We start from the raw sequence: 20,608 nt of genomic DNA, 5'->3' as shown, positions 1-20,608 counted from the left end.
ATTCAAGTGTAATGGGAAGCAAAACAGTGTAATGATGATGGTTGTCTGGTCAGGGAATTGAGAGGATGGGCTGGAGAACCAAGGAATAAGTAGGTTATTGCTGCAGGAACATCTCAAAAAATGAGCTTTCAGAAACCACAGTGCAGAGAAATAGGTTTTGATATCACTGATGGTGACACCCAGCCAGGAAAACACAGCCATCACCAGGGGTCTTATTTGACTAATAATCAGTGGCAGTTTTGAATAGTTGCTATCAATGAAAAGTTTGCAATGAAAATTTTAGCTGTTAACAAATTATGGAAGAATGTAAGTAGATTTTTGAGGTGACAGAAATCTGTTTATGGACAATCTGGGTAGGGTGGGTATTTTGGATGAAGGATACACTGTGAATTATAGTTGTTCAGCTCTTGCTGAACTGAATAGTCTGGAAGTCTCTTAGGATTTAAAGCAAGCCGAACAGCTGACAATCTTGCCAGAATTCAAGTGTGGTTTTATAATATCTGTTTCAATAGGCTGAACTGGATCACTCTCAGTAGCAATTATGTGTTTCACCAAGCATCTGGAAGCTTCATTGATGTTTATATTTTCCTGCAAGTGAAGGAGAAAGAGGTTGATTAGTCAATATTAATTGCACTATGCTGCATATTTCCTGAATATAATTAAACTTTTCTCTGGGCAACATCAAAAGTTTACTTTCCTTAATAAACAACTTTTAAAAATTGACTCTACTAAATAATGCTTACGATAGTGTTTTGTTTTGTTTTTTTTTAAATTACTTAGGTTTCATGTATTTTATGATTCACATCTCCTTTAAATTATACACAGATCTCACTTCAAATTATCCAAAGTCTTAGTGATGTGATTGCTTTAATAAACTAAACAAACAAATGCTAAAGAGATGTTAGAGACAAATGCTTGAAGTAAAGCTCCCAAATCCATACTTCTTGACTTGAATGATTGTAACTCTGATTTTCAAAGTAATATTTTTCCAACAGCAATTACAGCCATTAATGACTTACTTTTTAGGAGACGTTTCCACAGTTTCGGGAAGGTCTCTGTATACACTGTTTTCAATGAAATTTCAGATGAACAGTTTCATTGAAAAAAATAATACAATCTCCAGTTATTAACAAAACAGCAAAAATAAGCTCTATATCACTAAGATTCCTCCGTTTTTTGGTTTTTTTTTTTGAGGCTGTGTTATCTCCAAAGTGTTGCTTCAGAAGAGATATGCCACCTCTGGTTTTATTTTCAAGACAGAAATCCTCACCCCAGGGACTCAGATTGAAATGCACAGTATGTCTGTTCCTACAAGGGTCTTCCTTCCACATGATGTTCAGCTTGAACCCTTATTCTGTTTATAGACTAAGCAGAGTTGAAACAACCTCATCAGTGAGACACAGCTTAGCGCAATATATAAAATAATCAGTAATACTGAGTAAGAATAGTAAGGATATTTTAATGATAGCCACCAGTGTAGCTGGAATGAAAAGTCAGGTTTTCTGGTATAAAATGCTCTGTTCCACTCTAGCTGTTGGCACGTACTTTATGCGACTTTTGGTTGGAATAGATGATATTGGTGGTCTTCTCCAATCTTCATGATTCTATGATTCCATGATTCTACAGCAAGAGATTGAAACTCACTGCTGATATGGAATATCGTATCACACACGAACAATACATATATATGTAAATTCATCTACAAATATATGTGTGTGCTGATGTATACATACGTAGTTCTCTTGCTCCAAGAAAATTATATATTATTGCAACTTAAGGCTGACCCACATTTCCATGTTGTACTGAGACCACAGCCACCCACACACACAATGCCATGAAGTCCACCTTCAGAAAATGCTCAGCGTCAGTGCAGCAACACTAACAAAATAGCCTGCAAAATTTAATGTGAAACACTTTGTTTGTGCATGTGTTCAAAAAAGTCAGATGAGATGTTTAAGTATGGAGTTTATCTATAAAAAATAAACTGAAGTGTATGTGTGTGATACCAATAGGGATGGTGCAATTACATGAAAAATCATAGAATCATAGAATGACCTGAGTTGAAAAGGACCACAGTGATCATCTAGTTTCAACACCCCTGCCATGTGCAGGGTCGCCAACCACCAGACCAGGCTGCCCAGAGCCACATCTAGCCTGGAGATCAAAAACCAAAGCAATGGATTCTGTGAGGCTGATTTCTAATCCTCTTGCAATCTATTGCAAAGCTCCACAAACTACGCTGTGAGCCTCACTTTCGCACCACAATAAAGACTTGAAGTCTGTGTATTTAACTGAAAATGCTAATTAGTGCCAGCAATTCACAGGATTCTTCAACTGAACAACTGAATTTAAACATCTGAACTTTGTCTGATAAAGAATATCCATTGGTTGTAAAAAAAAAAAGAAAAAAAAAAAAAAGGAAAAAGAAATCTTTAGACAAGCCATTTGTATAGTAACGCCTGGAAAGTAAAAAAGAGCTGAGAATAAGATCTGCACTGAGCTGTCAAAGGGCTGCAGCATCACATGGTTCTCTGGGACCAGACAAGCAAATTCCTTAGGCAGGCACCAAAAGTCTTTTTCAAGACACCGTGAAATTTTCTTAGAAAAAAACAGGCAATGAGAAATGTCTCAGAGCTGCTTAGTGAGCTAATGATAAAACAGGATTGCTAAATGTGAAAAAAGTCATGAGTCTTTCCTATTATGTTTTCTGTTATTGACTGACTGGTAAGCACTTCATTTAGCTATGTGCTGCTTCTCTTCTGGGATGGCAGTACATAATTTTTCAAGAATGCCTTAGTGACTTTCTGAGATTGTGCCCAAATCCATTGATGTTGACATGTATTAGCAGCAATTCACTTTGTCAGAGATATAAGATCAGCATTTTATCCGAGTGGGAAAGAGGGACTGATCCCAAGCCCACAGGGACATAACATGGGTGCAGGTGACCATCTCTTATTCTCACTGATGCTAGATGAAATTCCAGGTGCCTGAAACTAGAAATTCAGAAAGAAAGGCAATGCTATCCTACCTCAACTAGAACTCAAACCAAATCAAAATCAGATTACTAAACCTTCTTTTTGCTTTTTGGGAAGAAAGCCAAAACTGAACATGTGAATATTGTTTTGACATAAAAATTCAAAATATTTAGTTTAATATTTAGGGGAAAAATTGAAATGAAATGTTTTTCTTTTTTCTGCATTGCTCTTTCTCCTTTTTAATGAAATGATTTACCAAAGTCAACTCATCTTGCTGATTTCTTTGCTAGTTGCATTTTAGATTGAGTCTACTGTTTCACAGATCTACTGATTATTATAAGGTTTGTGCTGGGCTCTCACCATTCCACCTGAATAACTCTGATTTTCAGTTTATGTCCACCTTCTTCTCTGCCAGAGTACCAACTCTGCAAATTGCATTTCCAGCCATGCTACCGATTTTCTGCTCTTGGTTCTAAATTAGTGGAAAGGAATAAATTCCATGGCAAGGGAGGTTGGAACTGGATGATCATAAGTTCCTTTCCAACTAAGCCATTCTGCTATTCTATGCAATAATGAAAGGAATAAAAGATCCCATCCACAGTGTGTCCTGAATCAGTCATATTATCATCCAGCTTTTGGCCCAGTGACTCCTGAATGAATGTGTATTTGAATGGTCCAAACTGCTCAGTTGAAAATTTCTGCCAGATGACAAGGGAGCAAAAGATGAAGGGTGACCTCTACAGCCAGCACTACTGCTCTTAAGTTTGTATCCAACTCTAGCCTCTAGCCTCTAGCTGACTTTCAGAATCTCCCATGCTTCAGATGACAGCTGGGATGTGGTACAGGTGAGAAGTAGCACATTCAGTCACTCTCTGCAAGGAGTCTATGCTCATGCCACCAAAGCAGCTCTATGCCTTGACCATCCCCCTTCTGATGCTGTTGTTGCCTTTTGTTATAACCTTAATCCTAGTCCCTGTTCTGTTGACCAGATATTGCTTGATTCTGATCTATCTAATGAAATATTGATTTCTGCACCTTTCCTCCTACAGCGTAGGGGAAAAAAACCTAACTTACTAAATAAATAAATAAGAGAAAAAAATCAATACTCTCCTAGGGAGAAAAACAACTGCAGAGAGTAGGAGGTGATCTGCTATCCAAACAGACACCCGGGGATCTGACAATTTCAGTGAAGAGGAGGTGTTGGAAAGCAATCCAGGAAAGGACTGAGAAAAAGGAGCAGGTGCAAATTCATCCAGCAAATACAAAGGAAAAACAATCAAGATGTAAGACTGGACAGAGAGGAATAATCACAGACGCCCTGCTGATCGTACTGAAACATGGACACAGATCCCATTAAGCCTAAAAATAAAATTATGTTTCAAAAATGATATATATATATATATATATGAGAGAGAACAGAGTGAAATGTCTTTCTATGTAGAAATGGTTTAACTGTTGCCACTATTATACATTTTGTTCTACATGAAATACCAAAAGAATTGTGATGACTGCTGCAGATCACCTTTTCCTTCAAATTGTCCAACTGTGAGAAAAACAGGTTCATGATACCCTGGATAGTGAACTGGATGAAGGGCAGAACTCAAAGTGTCATAGCAAATGGGGCTACATCTGACTGGCAGCTGGTCACCAACGGTGTTCCCTACAGCTCTATTCTAAAGTCACATCTATTCAGCACTTTATCAGTGATCTGGATGCAGGAGTTGAATGCATCCTTAGCAAGTTTGTTGATGACACTAAGCTGGGAGGTGCTGGTGAATCCCTGTAACGATGAGAAGCTTTGCAGTGGGATCTGCAGATTGGAGCATTGGGCAGTCAACAACTGTGTGAAGTGCAAGGAAGCAAAATGCTGGGTGCTGCATCTGGGATGGAGAACTGTCAGACATGGGCATAGATAATGATGCCCATGAGTGGCTGGAGAGCTCAGCAGGAAGGGACATAGGGGGTAACGGTGACAGGAGGGTTAACACAAGACAGCAGCATGCCTTAGCAACCAAGAGGGCAAACCGATGACCAGACATGTGAGAACAGCAGTAAGAAGTACCAATGGAGGTTCTGAAGAGGAAAAAAAATTATTTACCATGAGGGAGGTCAGACACTGTAACAGGCTTCCTGGAGAAGTGATTGATGCCCCATGCCTGTCAGTTCAAGAGGCAGTTGGACAATGCCCTCATTAATGTGCTTTGACTTTTGATCAGCCCTGAAGTAGCCTTTCAGCTGGACTAGGTAATCTTTGAAGATCCCTTCCAATTGAACTACTCTGTTATAACATGTGTGCAAGCATATCTGCCAAACAAGGGCACTTGGAACATCTAAACCATCACCAGTTAGAGATGTGAACCCTAGACTGGACCTGGATGTGAACCCTACTGGAGATGAAGATAATCAGCTTCTCATAAGTAAACATTTGCAAATTCCAGAACACCTTGATATTACATGGAACTCAGTGTCAACTACATAGTTTCCCCATTTTCTTTCTATCATGCAATAAAATCCAGGAGCAGACAGAAGGCTTTAAAGACTTTTTAATCTGCACTTCTCTGGAGCAACCTCTTTGAGGAATGGCTACACAAACTCCCTTATCAGTGCTCCCTTGGAAAGTGCTGGCAGCAAAGACTTATTAAGATGTGCTGTATCACCATGGTTGGGTTTCTAGGAAAACATAACAGCACAAGTTAAAAAGCATCCAGATGCATGAACATGAAACTCACAGATGTGAACTGCCTTGACTGCACTACCAAGAACAAGATAATTTCTGGAATTGAATTGTTAAAGCTCATTGAATATGATACAGTAAGAAACCTTCCCATCAGGAGAAGCAGATCAAGTGTGGATTCAGGGAAGTCTGCCTGAAGAAAGGCTGGTTGCAGTCAGAGGCATGCCAGCCCCCAGGGCTGAGGAATAAGAGTAGTCCTAACCCAGACCTCAGCCAAAGGCTCTGTTAGATATAAGATTTTCCTGAACTGAGCAACTTGATTGTTTGGAATAAAAAAATATGACTTTTTCTTTTTTTTTGGTGGGAAATGTCAAAACATCCAGGTTTATGTAAAGAGGTAGATATAAGTAATTGCTTCTGAACACAAAGAACAATTTCTTACAGTGGGAATGACTGAACACTGGCACAGGTTGCTTAAAGAGGCTGGGGACTGTCCAGATACAACCCTACTGGACTCCATCATGAGCCATCTGCTCTAGGTGCCCCTGCTTGAGCAAGGTGTCAGGTATGATCAGATATGACCTCAGGATGCCCCTTTTTCAACAGTTCTGTGATTCTGTGAATGTACCGATTTTGACCAGCACTAAGCAATATATTTCATAACAGTGATCCAGAGAGCTATTGGATAGATCTGATGCCTGCTGTGTGCTCTGAAGCAACTCTTCTTTTAGTTCCAGGAAACAAAATCAACAATGTATTCCACACACACATACATATATATATATGACTATATATCTGAACTGAAATCTTCTGTCGAGATGTCAGCCTCACATCTTGGTTTATGGCAGAAGCCAAAGTATTTTCTATGGTTCTGTGCAGTGAGATGGATTAGATTTTGAAAGGGGGGCAAATTAAAAAGACGATGTAAGGAGCAATACATTACTCATTGGAGGAGTCTGGGGATAGAGGACTTTCTGAAAGATAGAGTGACTTTCTGAAAGATTATCCAGCAGAATAGTGGCAAAGAGGACTCCTGATTTGTCCAGTGTTTGGGAGCTACATTCTATACAAGCTGCAGGAAGGACACATTATTACCTATCTTTCCTAATGAAGGAAAGATGATATAACTTTCTCCAAATAGGTCCAAATAGGATGTGTCCAAGTAGTCTAGAGCTACCTGGTATCAGCAATCAGTCTGCAAGCCCCTGTTGGTAAGAATCTGAAAATCTTGCCTACTAGACCTTCTGGGCAATGTGTACAAAATTTTTATGTCTTTTTACCTAATTCTGATGCTGACAGCAGTATTATAAGATGGAATGAGGGACCCAAGCATAATCATAACACAGCTATGGAAGAAGTAAGATATTTAAATTCACTTCTGAATCAGGTATTTTCAAACACACTCTGTTTTGCCTGATTTGTCTGTTCTGATGAATGGTTCTATTTTCATTAAGAAGTGATAATAAGCTTAACATTGATGCTATTCTAATCCAAGTTAAAAGCTTCCATCTTTGAACGGGAAACATTGGCAAGGATGGTTTAAAGTCTCAAAAAAGTGAGTGTACTTCTCAATTACGCTAGTGACACGCTGGATAATTACACATGTAACAGGAATGAGAAATTTTCCTCCTTTAAAAAAACATTTTTCACAATATTATACAATATCATATCATAGAATGGTTGGGTAGGAAGGGGCCTTAAAGCCCATCCAGTTGCAACCCTCCACCATGGGCTGGTTGTCAGCCACCAGCTCAGGCTTCCCGGGGACCATCTAACCTGGCCTTGAGCACCTCCAGTGCTGGGGCACCCACAGCTCTCTGGGCAGCCTCTGCTAGTGTCTCAGTACCCTCTGAGTAAAGAATTTTCTCCTAACATCCACTCTAAATTTCCTCTCTTTCAATGCAATTCATTAAATAATTTCCTAATCAATATGAGTGAACCAAAGACACATGTAAAAGACACCAGATTCTCTACTGGACTTATAGAAATATATATAACATGACTATATTGCATTGTGCTGTTGCCCAACAAGGTTCTTCTTACATAAGAATCTGTCAAAATAAGTTTTATCTTTGTAGGGAGCAGAAGATTGGAACAGGCTGAATGTTTCCTTTAGATTAATGTAAGAATCCAGGCTAACACAAGAGAATACATTAGGTGGCTCAAATGATTTATATTAAAGTTGTTAAGAAAAACGGCACCAGGGAATAATACAGCAATGTTTTTGGTGTAATATTCCGGTGTTATAGAAAAAAATTTCAAACCATTGACAGCATAAAATATAGTAGGTACATATACAGCTTGCAAGGCAACTGGAACTAAAAGATGCATTTTTATAAATAATCACCATTGTTTTTCCAAAACACATAAATCATATTCAGTTTGTTATGAAGGTGATAGCATTTCCAAGCATGCTGGCAGAAAAACTCTGGAGACCTAATTATTCCAGGATACCCCAGAAAGAGTTATTACTTATTTGAACTGCTAAAACTGCTAGCTGCAATATGATGACTTCTCTGTCAGTGTTATTCCACTTCAGAAAAGAGTTTCTGTTTTCTATAGCAACCATAGGCAAGTTTTTATTTTCCCCAGTCCCAAGTTCTATTATTTAATATGCCCTAGGCTGAAAGAATACGGGGTACATGCTACAACTAGTATTTTAAAATAATAGTTATAAGAACTTCTGTTTAGTAAAAAAAAAAAAAAAAGACCAAATGGGGAAATTATTGTGATCTAATTCACCATAAATATTGTGATTTCACTGTCCTTAGTGTGATTACTTTGCTTTGAATCATTTTAAAGCCTACAATTCTGGATGGACATCAGATGTGGAGATCTCAGAATATCAGATCCTAGCTTGTATCTTCAAAAAATAGTTCAATAAAAGGAATGGGGGCCTCAATTCTCACTTCTCCCCGCAATGGCTGTTGAAGACAAGTCTTGTCATAGCTGGATTACTTTATATTCCAACATGACTTCAGTGGTAAGCAGAGGACTGCTTGGTCAGCAGTTATTTCTAAGCTAAATGAAGTAAGAAGAATCTAGATAATTATTGTTTTCAAATAACTCAAAATCTTAAGCCTATTTGGATTAGAGAAACTTAGTCTGAATTTTCCTCTTTTGAGATATTTTTTAATTGTCCTTTGCATTTCCACAGTTCTGCCCAAGACAAGCCACCCTCCATTACCAAGCCACCTTTGAAATTGTTTGTACATGTCACTAGAAATCTGTTGCTCTTAAGAGGTGAACAAATAGGAATTGATTTCTAGAATTCATAGGTTAAAGATCAGTGACCAGCTGCTGATGCAAACCAAAAACTAGAATAATGAAACCTCTATCCCTCAATCAAGAGCTATCCTGTACCTCTGTTCCATCAAATTCACATTATCTCTGTAAATCTTATAGATTCAAGCATTTTAAACAATCTGCTGTACATTTCTTCCCAGGTTTTTTTTTGTTTGTTTGTTTGTTTTGTTTTGTTTTGTTTTTTGGTGATTGATTTTGCCATTAGACCTTGAGTTTTTAGTGAATTGATTCTTGTCCCCAAGATATGTAGACTCATGTACATGTCAGGAATGAAGAATAAGTAGTTCTGAACAAAATAGCCATATACAACATCACACATCACAGGCTTGATATCAACTATAATGAGATATTTCATGTTATTTGTTACCTGAAAGGCAGATGGACACCTAACAGAATACTGAAAAGGGCCAGAACATGAAATTCTTACACAAAAAATAATTTGTCCTGATAAATTCCCCAAGCTCTCTATATCTTCTACTTGCAGCTGCTATTCCAAATGCTTTGCTCCCCAGGTTTTCCTTTTCTCCTGGAATAATTAACTTTCTGCCATAATTATCATGAAGAACCCGATGTAAGAGATCTCAGTCTCTCAGTTAAACCAGAACTAAACACAATCCACAGCAAATATTTGGTTGTCCTATAGAGGAACACTGGCTTCTAGTGGCTTCATCCAGCACAAATCAGCAGGAATGAGGAGAACCCTATTCGTAGAGAAAGATAATTTGCTCATGGACATAGACCAAAATGTTTCCCTGAAAAGAGGACTTTGAAAAGTGACTACTTTGAAGGCCATTCAGTAGGAACAAGAAGACGCTGACTACAATGACATATCAGCCCACAACTCATAAAATTCTTGAAACAGTTACCTGCTATTACTTCTGCTAACTACAAGTGAGACTTCCTTTAAGTATTAATACTTTAGAAGATGTCAAGATGCCAAGAAAAGTAAAATGCAAGCATATCATCCAAAAATTCTTAAGTAACTTTCATGAAGTGTTCTTACAAACTGAATACAAAACTGTCTTTCAGTCTGCTAAAAATTTTGGCCAAGTCAGAGCCAAATTGTATTTAAAATATCCAGATGACCTCCCAGGCTGTAAATGATGAGAGCAGTTTTCATAATCGGAGAATATAATAAACATAATATCCATTGAGAAATTGTGTTTAAATCATTATTTCGCATACGATCAAGCTTCTACTAGAAATCATTGTCATGACAGAAATGAAATAATCAAAATAGTGAAAATTTAGGTTCCAGCAACTTGAAATTAATTGGATACAATTGTTGATGCTAGGAATCACAATATGAAATTTCCTGTCTTTTTATTGAATGTGATAGAAAAAAACTGGTTGCATTGTGATAGAAACTACACAAATATAAAAAGTGTGTAAATCATATAAGCTAATTTTAGACAGCTATAGGGAGGATATAGAGAGTTAAGATCTCTTGACAGTAAATGGAGAGCTAATATTCCTTTTAGGGAGATGTGTCCAATTCTGGATGATACAGAAAGGTACATTTTTCTCCGTTTACTCTGAGAGGTGTCTAGACAGCCACGTCACAGGCTTCTCACTCTGCTTCAAAAGAGTTAGAGGAAAAATGTGATTCAAGGCACTGAGATGAAAATATAGGTGGAACTTAGGTATGTGGGGACAACATATTTATTCAAAAACGTCCATTCAGCATAGAAGGGGTCAAGCACCCCTCTCCTCAGTTCTGTGAATACGAGCCAAAAATTGAAGGCAGACAAAAGGCTGGAAATGCAAAGCAGATTTATAGATAAAGGGTTGAGGACAAAGGCTCTATTTAAAAGACTATACATACTAAAAGCTTTTGAAAATACAATGGTGGATATTTGTTCTGCATATTTATTTATTCTTGGTCACATCCTTTCTTCATAAACAGAAATCTTGTCAAGGTGTATCTAGAGGCAGATGCTTTCCATAATTCCTGCACAGTAACCCTATTAAAGTTTACTGCATTTTTAGAATACAGTTTTTACAGAAACTATCACAATTTCTTGGGTCCTTTATTCAAATTAAACTACATAAATGAGAAGTCCCAAGGTTATAACAATCTTTCACAAACTATAACAACATGCAGGTGTCATATAGTCAAATAGGGTCTTTGAGACAGTTCCCTTTCACAGAACCTCAGTCTTAGTATGTCAGCTCTGCAAATTTTTATGTAGTGAAGTTGTATGAAAAACTTCAAACTGATGTATGGGAATCATGACCTGGATATACTGGTCTTTTCACTCTAAATATCCCAGTGCCTTTCTGATTTTAATCCTGAGTTTCTTATGGTCACCCACGAAATCCGCACCAAGGCAAAGAACTGAACAAAAGAGAAGCTCATTCAGCAGCTTCAATACTCTTCTCCTCCCTGGTTATGTAACTTTTCTGAAAAGGTCATTGAGAATGAGAGCTTATAACACTTAGACTACTATGAGTGCTCTCATGGATTGGCTTTCTGGAATTTAACACAATGAAGCTCTTGTCTCAGATCAGATTTCTAAGGGACAGTGGTCATATAAATATTTAGAAACAACATTCAATGCAAGACTTATGGGAAAAAAATTCATATCCTTGTAAGAAATAGGCTATGCATCTTACCAAAAGTCATCTTCTTCCCTAGGCTATTACAAAGTATGTTGTTGTCCAGTTGTATATTTGCTACTGGTCTATAATCTTAAGAGAAGTTGCATTTCATATCATTGCATATAATTTGCTTTGGAATAAAACACCTAAGGAAAATACAAATTACCACAGAAGGCTTTATGAATTTGCAAATTTACCATTAACTAAATCCACCAAAATAGAAGCAATGCAAGTTAGACATTTCAACTCTGTGAGCTATTTTGGGAACCAATTTCTCTGTACAAAGAAAAACATTTAAAAAGAAATTGAAACATTACCTTGGCTGATGTTTCAAACCAGCCCACGAACCCATTTTCCTTGCAGAACTGATCCATCTTGATGCCGTTGTTCATAAGAACGTCTATTCCCTGGTCACATTTGTTTGCTAAGAGAACTGTTGGCACAGGTTTGCCATTTGGAAGAACAAGCTTAGAGTCCAAATCTTCTTTCCATTTTGTCACAGCTTCGAATGTTGCAGGTCTTGTAACATCAAAGACAATAAATGCTCCCATGGCCTCTCTGTAATAGACCCTGGTCATGTTTCCAAATCTTTCCTGACCTGTGGTTATGAACGTGGGAAGAAAAAAACAAAAACAACTTGTAATAATCATTGCTTCTGATCTAAGTCAGTATTTCACATTGCACATTTTCTAGTGCAACGCTATTGAAGTTAGAGCTTGATTTCCTAAGTCTGACACCTCTGGAAAGCTATTATTTGTCTAAATAAGTGTAACTACAGTGCTAGACTCATTTGTATGAGAATGAAAGTATAGCAAGAAAAAGGAGCTAGAGGAGTTTTAAAGCAAGCATGCAAGGAAATGTAATAACAGTATGACAAGCTTGAACTTCAGTCTTATTAAGTGGCCAGATTTCTGTGGAAAGTACCATGGCTCTTGGTACACTTCATAGGATTTTAAACAAAAGTCACAAAAGATCTAGGTATGAGATTTGAAGCTCCTTGACACTACATTATTACTTGGGAAATATCTAACCCGGTTGATCTCCTTATGCATGAAAGTATTGCATATTTTCAACCATAACTTAATTAAGCTCTTGAGCTACACTAGACATTAGATTCGTTATGAACTTAATTACTAGTGAAGCAAAGCATAAAGGTGAGAAAGGTGAATTTGAAATCTTACAGAAGTGGAAAGCATTATCAGAACCAGCACAGCAGTAGTAATATAAAGAACTATATTGCTCCAGTAAAAGGTGGGAGAAGTTTCACACTAGATCTGTTTAGAAGTTTTATGGCTTTATGTGCTGAATTCAAAGAGTTTTATGGAAATATATTTAGACAAGGATTTTTTGTTGCGTTTGTTGCTTTTTTTTGTGAGGAAAAAAGTAACATTAGGTTCCAGTGTGGAAATATCTCAAATTTCATATGATTAACAGTGAAAAAAAGTTAATGATGTTAAGATGCGATATATTGGTGATAAGGGTTTTGTTAATATGTATGCTATTTTCACAGGAAAATTGAAAAAAAAAAATTCTGAAAATACAAAGATTTTCCTTGAAGTGAAAAGAATTTCCATTGATCTTTTTTGCCAAGCTGTGGCCCAAAAATGAACAATTGTAAATACCCCAAACATCTAACAATTACATCAATCTGTAAGCAAGACAGGCATTGTATTTAATCATAAGCTTCCACAGCTGGGAAAAGAAGCTATGAAAATAGACAATGCTCCATGGAAACCTGTTTCTAGCCTTATTTTCTGGATGCCTGTAGTTATGATTAGGTTACAAAGACAAGAAGATTGCCAGTTTCTCTGACCTCAGGGAGGTTATCTGCAGAGGCTTTACGTGATTAAATGTGTTGTCAAATGTAAAGCTAGAATGAGACCTAGGCTTCTAGAACATGCATTTAATGGAAATGGCACTGACCAGGCAGATTTAGGGCCTGTCCTTGGAATTCACTGAATGCACATCATGGAGACAATACCACCTATTTGTATTCATCTTTGGTTTTATGCAGTAGTTGTTCCAGCAATAGCAAGGTCTTTTGAAGGACTCAGAAACCAATCTGTATCTGACTTCCCCAAATTAATCTTTTTTTTTTTTTTCCTTTAACAAACACTACTCTCCACTGATAAAGCAAGATATAAATATAAAAATCCAGAAAATATAAGGTCATATTGAAAATTTCATATGGTAATCTTTATTAAAATGTCTTATGATTCCTATCAGAAGGGAAAATCAGATTCATGGTTAAGTCATGTGCTATTCAGCAATTTCCTTGTTGAGAAAATGTTTTTCATCTACTAGAAAGTATATGCAAAAAAAGACAGAAATCTCATTAACATCTCAGTGAGGTCAGAAACAAGAAATACAGCTTGTTTTTGATGCATTACAGTAATACTTCTTACTTTTCATGTAAATTTCTTAGTTGCTTACATGCAGATGTGATGTAGATACAAGAATAACTGAACTTGGACCTTACATACTGTGCAAGTTGTTGTGACACAGTTCTTTAAGATAGGTGGGATGTTTTGTTATAGAACATGCACTGAATCATTAATTTACAGCATATAAATCATGTATCACAAGGAGGAAGGAAAGGCTCCAAAGATGTGTTCTTCTGGCTAATAGTGCCTCATAAAACACTGACAAATTCTATGACACTAATTTCTTCTCCTACTTTCAACTGCATTTGTGGATACCCAGGTTTTTCACTCTACAGAGAAGCCCCTGTACCTGTAAAAACTGCTTTCTGCAGGCAGAGAGAGCTCACCAACCTCCATTAGAAATCACTTCAAAGAAAGGAAAGAAATGAGGCTGCTGGCTGAATAAAGTGTCTAACCCCTTTTTAAAATGATCTTCTTCCCTATCAGCTGCAATTAATATATGAACATATTTAGCATAAAGACATAATTAAACTTTGAAAATAAGTGGTTTGTAACCACAGACTTTTAGTATTATATCATTTGCAAAATAGATTTTCTTTTATTTAAGCTGAAAGGCAAAGCTGGAAAGGGAACTCTGTCGGTGCTGTGCTTGCAGTGCAAAATATTGTCTTAGCATCCAGGAAGACTTTTTTTCCAAAGGTCCCACTTTATGTGAGCAAACAGTTATCTTAATAGATGAGGTTCCTAAAACCATTTCCTTTTGCAGAATTACTCACCAAAACAGGCACTGTTTGATGTATTAAAGGTGTCAGAATGTGGCCTCAGGTTTTCAGCAACACAATGGCTTAGGCAGTAATTATGTTAGAAAATAGATCAACCATTAGGTATTCACTGGTATCTCACAGGCAGTCTTGAACATTAGAACATGCTTTATAGCAAGAATCTGGGGCAGGTGGGTTTTGCTTTTAATGGGAAGAACCAGAAACCTCTTAAATCTTTTATGTGGATCACTGTGCTTTGCTGCATCTTTTACAAGGCCACTATGCAGCATCCGGCATCAAACCCCACACGTCTGATGATTTTGGTGCAGTGAGATGGTGGTCTCCATTGAGATTCACCAGCCCCAACTTCATTCACTAACATTCACTAACATTCACTGACTGTATCTAAGACTAGGTCTCTTTTTAGTCAGGGACTGAGAGAGATACCCAGAGGCCATCTTCTCAGCCTGGATAGTCACTTAAGAGGTCACATAAGCTTCCCCATGGAGGCAAAGTAGCACAACCTAGGAATTGACAAACCTGAAACCAGGAAAATATCAACAACAGAGTTAAACCTGATGATCTTTATGGGTCCGTTCCAACTCGGGACATTCTATGATTTTATGACTCGATTATTTGACACCCTGGTGAGCTGAAAAATAGTAGCTAACACTCAGCTGGTTCAGTAAAAGATGCCTAAGTGTTAAACCAGACAAATTTTGATCCACTTTGAAGTGATCCCAAACAGATGAAGGTGCTAAAGCAACAAGATGTCCATTCAAAAGAAGGATTTGCTTTCTGAATTGTACTTGTCCATACATTTATACTGATATCAGAGGCACCTCCGCAGCAAGGTATCATTTAATAAGCTTAAAGCTATCAACACCCGAACTTTTATAGCTTATATAAATGCACTCTACATAAGAATAAGTTGTAGAACTCTGCAATCTCCACAAGCCACTATCATCTTTGATAAAGTTATAAAAACTAATGAGAAAGTGCTAATATCTAAAAAATAGCTTCGATAAAAATTGATTAAAACCATCTAAACCCCAGTTTTACAATGAGTTTCACTTCTTGTTACTATCCCTCATCCTACAAGGGGAAAGCTGGGAACCAGTGGTCTTTACCCAAAACTGAGAAGCTAGAAATTGTGCAAAAGATTTAAACACATTTTATCTTCCACTTAAAAGCACCTTTCAGAATTTTCCCCCCTTATGTCTACACTGTCTTTGTAAAAGTAAGACTAAAACTTAGCCAAAAGGCACCCTGCATTTGGCATGCAAAATGTGGAAAAACAACCTATGGGCTGGATCAGGCTCTCAGATCCCATCGAATCACTGCTGAAAGAAAACCATCAAAGTGAGGGACATATTTATGATTGTAGAACAGTAATTTCAAGGTAACTTAGCCTGGAAATCACCATGACTATCTTATTCATGTGTATGTACTGTAATCTTCAGCAGGCACGAAAGCTTACACTGTGTCTCGCATTAGTGAATGGCCTCTTTACTCCTTCTGGAGTATAACAGTCCCAGCAAATTTACAACTACTAAGTCATGTGACTATATCTATGCAAATACTGTTGCTTCTGAAGGTGGAAATTGCAGGGAAAGCAATTAAACTGGTCTTTTGCCTCTGGTATTGCCTGGATGTCTCTAATGCAGTGGACCAAGTGCTTATGAGTCGAGATCCAGCTTTGTAAAAGCAAACCAATATGTATTTGTTAACAGTGAATAATGCAGCCCACTCATGTAGAGTGGTAACAGCAGAAGGAGTAACAGCAGTGTTGAAATGGTTCTGAAAAAGAAAGTGGTGAGGGGAAGGCTCTGAGTGCTGCTTTCTGCACCATACCTCTCCCAGAGAGCTGCTGCCTGCAGTAAGTCTACAGCTAAACATGGACAACACATGGACAACAGCACAGAGAGGAGCCTTACAGAGAACTGAATAGCAAAGACATCTGGACATGTTGTCTGCAATAGGTGGTTTCTTCTGCAGAGCTACCCCAGAGGGAAGGGGGCAAGATTTCAAGATATTTCACACAGCAGTAGAAGTGATGGCATATTTCAAGAAATACGTGAATACCACAGCAGGTTTTTTGGGACATTCAGTGAAATAAAATTGAACTATTGAGGTGAAATTAAAGACAAGGAGAATGTTACCATGTGTACCTATTCTTATCAGAGGTTTGTAATTGGTAAAATCGGTTCTTTGGTGGCTAGAGTGCACCACTCCACCCATGAAGTCACCAGGTATATTCTTACTAATAATGCATATAAGCTTCACGTTAATTTTACTCAAAATATTTTTGATAAAATTATTTTTAGATTATTAAACAATTTACTGCCCACTGATGCAAACAGTGAAGTGTAAGAATACACATTATGCTTGGTAGTAATATTGGCTGTATGAAGGGAGAGATAGGAATGTGAGAAATGCAGAGATATCTTATATATATAGATACGCACACATATATATTCATATAGAAGTACAGATACAAAACAATATTGACACGTTTGCAGCATTATCTTCAATGTAAAAATTCCCTAAATGCTAAGCCAACATCCTCTAAGCTTGGTTAAAGAGAGAAAATGCATTGTATCCAACATCTTCATCCATGATAGACATCAGAATCAAGTGCACCGTCAGCAAATTTGTTGATGTCACCAAGTGAGTGGTGCAGTTCACAGAACAGTAGGAAGGAATGACACCCAGATGGAGCTGGCCAGACTTGAAAAAAAATGGGTCCATGAGATCCTAATTAGGTTTAACAAGGTCAATTGCAAGTTGCTGCACCTGGGTTGGAGCAATCCCAGATGTGAGTACAGACTGGAAGAACTCCTTGAGAGCAGTCCTACAGAGAAGGACTTGAGATTCTGGTACATGAAAAGCTGAACATGAGCCAGTAGTGTGCTCTTGCGACCTAGAAGGCCAATAGCATCCCAGGCTGCATCAACAGAGGAGTGGCAGCAGGGAGAGGGAGGTGGTTGTCTCCCTTTATTCTGCCCTCATGAGGCCCCATCTGGAGTACTGCGTCCAGGCCTGGGGACCACAGTACAGGAAGGAGCTGCTGGAGTGGATCCAGAGGAGAGCCACAAGGATGATCAGATGGCTGGAGCACCTCTCCTGTGAAGAAAGGTTGAGGGAACTGGGCTTGTTCAATCTGAAGAAGAGAAGGCTCTGGGGAGACCTCATTGCAACCTTCCAGTACTTGAAGGGAGCTTATAAACAGGAAGGGGAGTGACTTTTTACATGGTTTAATAGTGATAGGACAAAGGGGGATGGTTTTAAACTGAAGGAGGGGAAATTTAGGTTAGATGTTAGGAAGAAATTATTTACTATGGGGACGGGAGGCACTGCCACAGGCTGCCCAGAGAAGCTGTGGTGCCCCATCCCTGGAGGTGCTCAAGGCCATGTTGGATGGGCCCTGAGCAGCCTTAGCTGGAGGTGGCAACCAACCCATGGCAGGACGTTGGAACTGAGTGGGCTTTATGGTTCCTTCCTCCCTGTTTTGTGATTCTATAACTTTTATCCTCAAAGCTAAACGTGACATAGTAACAAAGATTCTAGCAAAAGACAGAGGTTGCTCCTACCCCTATATATCTGTGCTTTGCAAGTGATGACAAATGACAGCCACAACAAGGACAAAGTACTTCCACTCCCACCATATACCCAATCAGTTTCACTTCACTATCATTTTTAAACGCTTTTTTTTCCTCACCAGTCAGATGCATTATTGTAACTCCACGCTGCTCTGAATGGAGAGTGTTACCTGCAGAACTTATTTTCTATGTACAGCCATCAACAGCTACAGCTCCTTACGCAGAAGTCATTAAAACTCAGACAGCACTCTATTTATTACTGGCCACTGTCTTGACCTTCACAGAGATGCTCTGAATTGAGCAATTCATATGAAATTTAGTACTGTGCTGTAATTCTCTCTGTCATGTGTGATAACTCAGAAAGCATGCTAGTCATTCAGTACTACAACTCGGTGTAATTGCTTCTGCAGCCTGACTGAAAGCTACATCATATGATCCGCCAGCACATGATTAGTAGTGTAATAAATCTCTGAAACAAAGCATGCAAAATACATTCTTTAAGTCCCTAATGCATTCAGAATTTACTATTAAAAGTCTTTTTTTTCTCCCACACAAAAAAAAATTTGATGGGTGTATACATATTTATTATTACAATCACTGATGAGCAATAAAAGCAATGCTTTCCCCATTATTCCAACTTGTAATATTGAATACTGAACATGGGCTTATTTAGTACCATAAAGCCCCAAAACTATCTGGTTGTTAAAAAGGCTAAGGGTATGCACAAAGCAGCGTTGTTGCATAAGTTTTAGTACCTCAATGCCAAATTCAGTGCTCAGATACGAGTCAGCTAACTGTGGAAGAAAGGCACACCCTCCATGGATATGAATGTTAAGAATTTTCCTATTTCAGTAGTTTTACTCGGCACAACACCATACTAGAACCCTGAGCCCACAGGCAGGCACAGCTGCCTAAAACAGCTGATGTAATCTGCACCTTCTTTCCCTACTTAATGAACACAGTGTCTTAATTTAGAGTTTTAAAGATGCCCTCCTTTCAGCTGTAAGCTGTCGTGTTTTTGCTGAACTTGGATTCTCATGTATGCTACATGAGGAAGGATTACTTACAGCACGCAAAATATGCCATATACAGCTTCTATTTTGCCCACTGACTCAAAAATTCTTCAAGTCTAGGAAGGGGGTTGGCAAAAAGTAAAAGCTGTCATTTTAATTGGAAGGTAAATATAAAAAAATCCCACTGACTATAACAATGCCAATTCCCTATTTTTAATAATGTAAATATGCAAGTATAGAGGTGGACTTCTTTATTCTTTTTCTCCCCAGCCGCCCCCAAGATTAAATTATCTTTTTTTTTTTTGCTTGATGTTAGATTCTTTATTCTAGACTAAAATAAAATAAAGTAGTTAATTCTTGGAGGATAAGTAAATCTTACCAAATACATTTTAACCATCAGAAGTCTGGCAAAATGTAAACAAATTTCAAATAGCTGCAGAAGTTTTTACGTTTTATTGGGCGCAAGGAAGGTGGAAGAGGGAGGAAAGGAAGGAAAAAACTTACTATGACAAAGCGACACCATGATTTTTTTTTGTTTTGTTATTTTTTAACTATAAAAATCATATTAGCAATCTTACTGAATCCCTCATCTCTTCCACTAACTTAACTAAATGAGCAAAAAAGTTCCAGTCAACCTCTCTCCCATCCCAGAGATCTTGAGTCTAATGATGTGGCAGCTGCAGGGAAGAGTCAGGGCACCTGGAGAGAGGAGTCCGTGTCCCCATACAGGTCTGAGGGCTTGGGAAAGAAATCAGGCAGGACAAGTTTTGCTCTGACATCCCTTGTTTATGCGTCTGCTGGCTTTGTGGCAACTCCAAAATCTCAAGCTACCTTCAAATTCTCTCTCCTCCACCACAAAGGCAATTTAAAGACTGGTACAAATACAGATCTATATTTTGTCTATAGTCTCTTGATGGTTTGGGAACAGGTTTCCTTCTGTACTTACCCGCAATATCCCAGAGCTGCAGCCGTACCACAGTCTCAGCATCCCAACTGAGGACCTTTAAGGCAAAGTCCACCCCAATGGTGGCCCGGTAGTGGGGGGAGAAGTTCTGGTGGACATAGCGCTTGATGATGCTAGTTTTGCCCACTCCCAGGTCTCCGATCACCAGCAGCTTGTAGAGGTGCTCCTTCTGGTTGTGCTTCTGCATCTTTCCTGCTGCAGTGGCTGCTCCCTGCGAACTGATTGCATGCTCTGCCCCAGGAATCCGGCCAGCCCGAGGGGAGAGAGGGAGTGAGTAGCTGGGGAGGGAAGCGAAGAAGGGAGGGAGGTGGAGGCTGCTTAGCTTTGT

At 38.3% G+C, this 20,608-nt stretch overlaps 1 protein-coding gene across 1 annotated transcript; it reads right to left on the bottom strand.

Moving 5' to 3' along the window:
- Positions 1 to 288: 288 nt before the first annotated feature.
- RAB38 (RAB38, member RAS oncogene family) lies at positions 289 to 20,557 on the bottom strand. The gene is made up of 3 exons (XM_003203523.5): positions 20,263 to 20,557; positions 11,874 to 12,154; positions 289 to 588 (listed from the first exon to the last, which is right to left on the bottom strand). Exons 1-3 carry the CDS (start codon positions 20,465 to 20,467, stop codon positions 436 to 438), a joined length of 639 nt encoding a protein of 212 aa, XP_003203571.1. The 5' UTR covers positions 20,468 to 20,557; the 3' UTR covers positions 289 to 435.
- Between the last annotated feature and the right edge of the window lie 51 nt (positions 20,558 to 20,608).

Source organism: Meleagris gallopavo, chromosome 1 (genome assembly GCF_905368555.1).
Source record: "Meleagris gallopavo chromosome 1, MGAL_WU_HG_1.1, whole genome shotgun sequence".
In the NCBI taxonomy this organism is placed as follows: domain Eukaryota; kingdom Metazoa; phylum Chordata; class Aves; order Galliformes; family Phasianidae; genus Meleagris; species Meleagris gallopavo.
Note: the sequence above shows the minus strand (reverse complement) of the source record. Positions and strands in the feature narration are given on the sequence as shown.

Excerpts from the sequence above, each read along its gene's own strand:
- RAB38 (XM_003203523.5), bottom strand. The coding sequence starts at position 20,467 with ATGCAGAAGCACAACCAGAAGGAGCACCTCTACAAGCTGCTGGTGATC. Across the intron at positions 12,155-20,262 it reads GCAGCTCTGGGATATTGCGG|GTCAGGAAAGATTTGGAAAC; the intron begins GTAAGTACAGAA and ends TCATAACCACAG. Across the intron at positions 589-11,873 it reads GGTTTGAAACATCAGCCAAG|GAAAATATAAACATCAATGA; the intron begins GTAATGTTTCAA and ends CTTCACTTGCAG.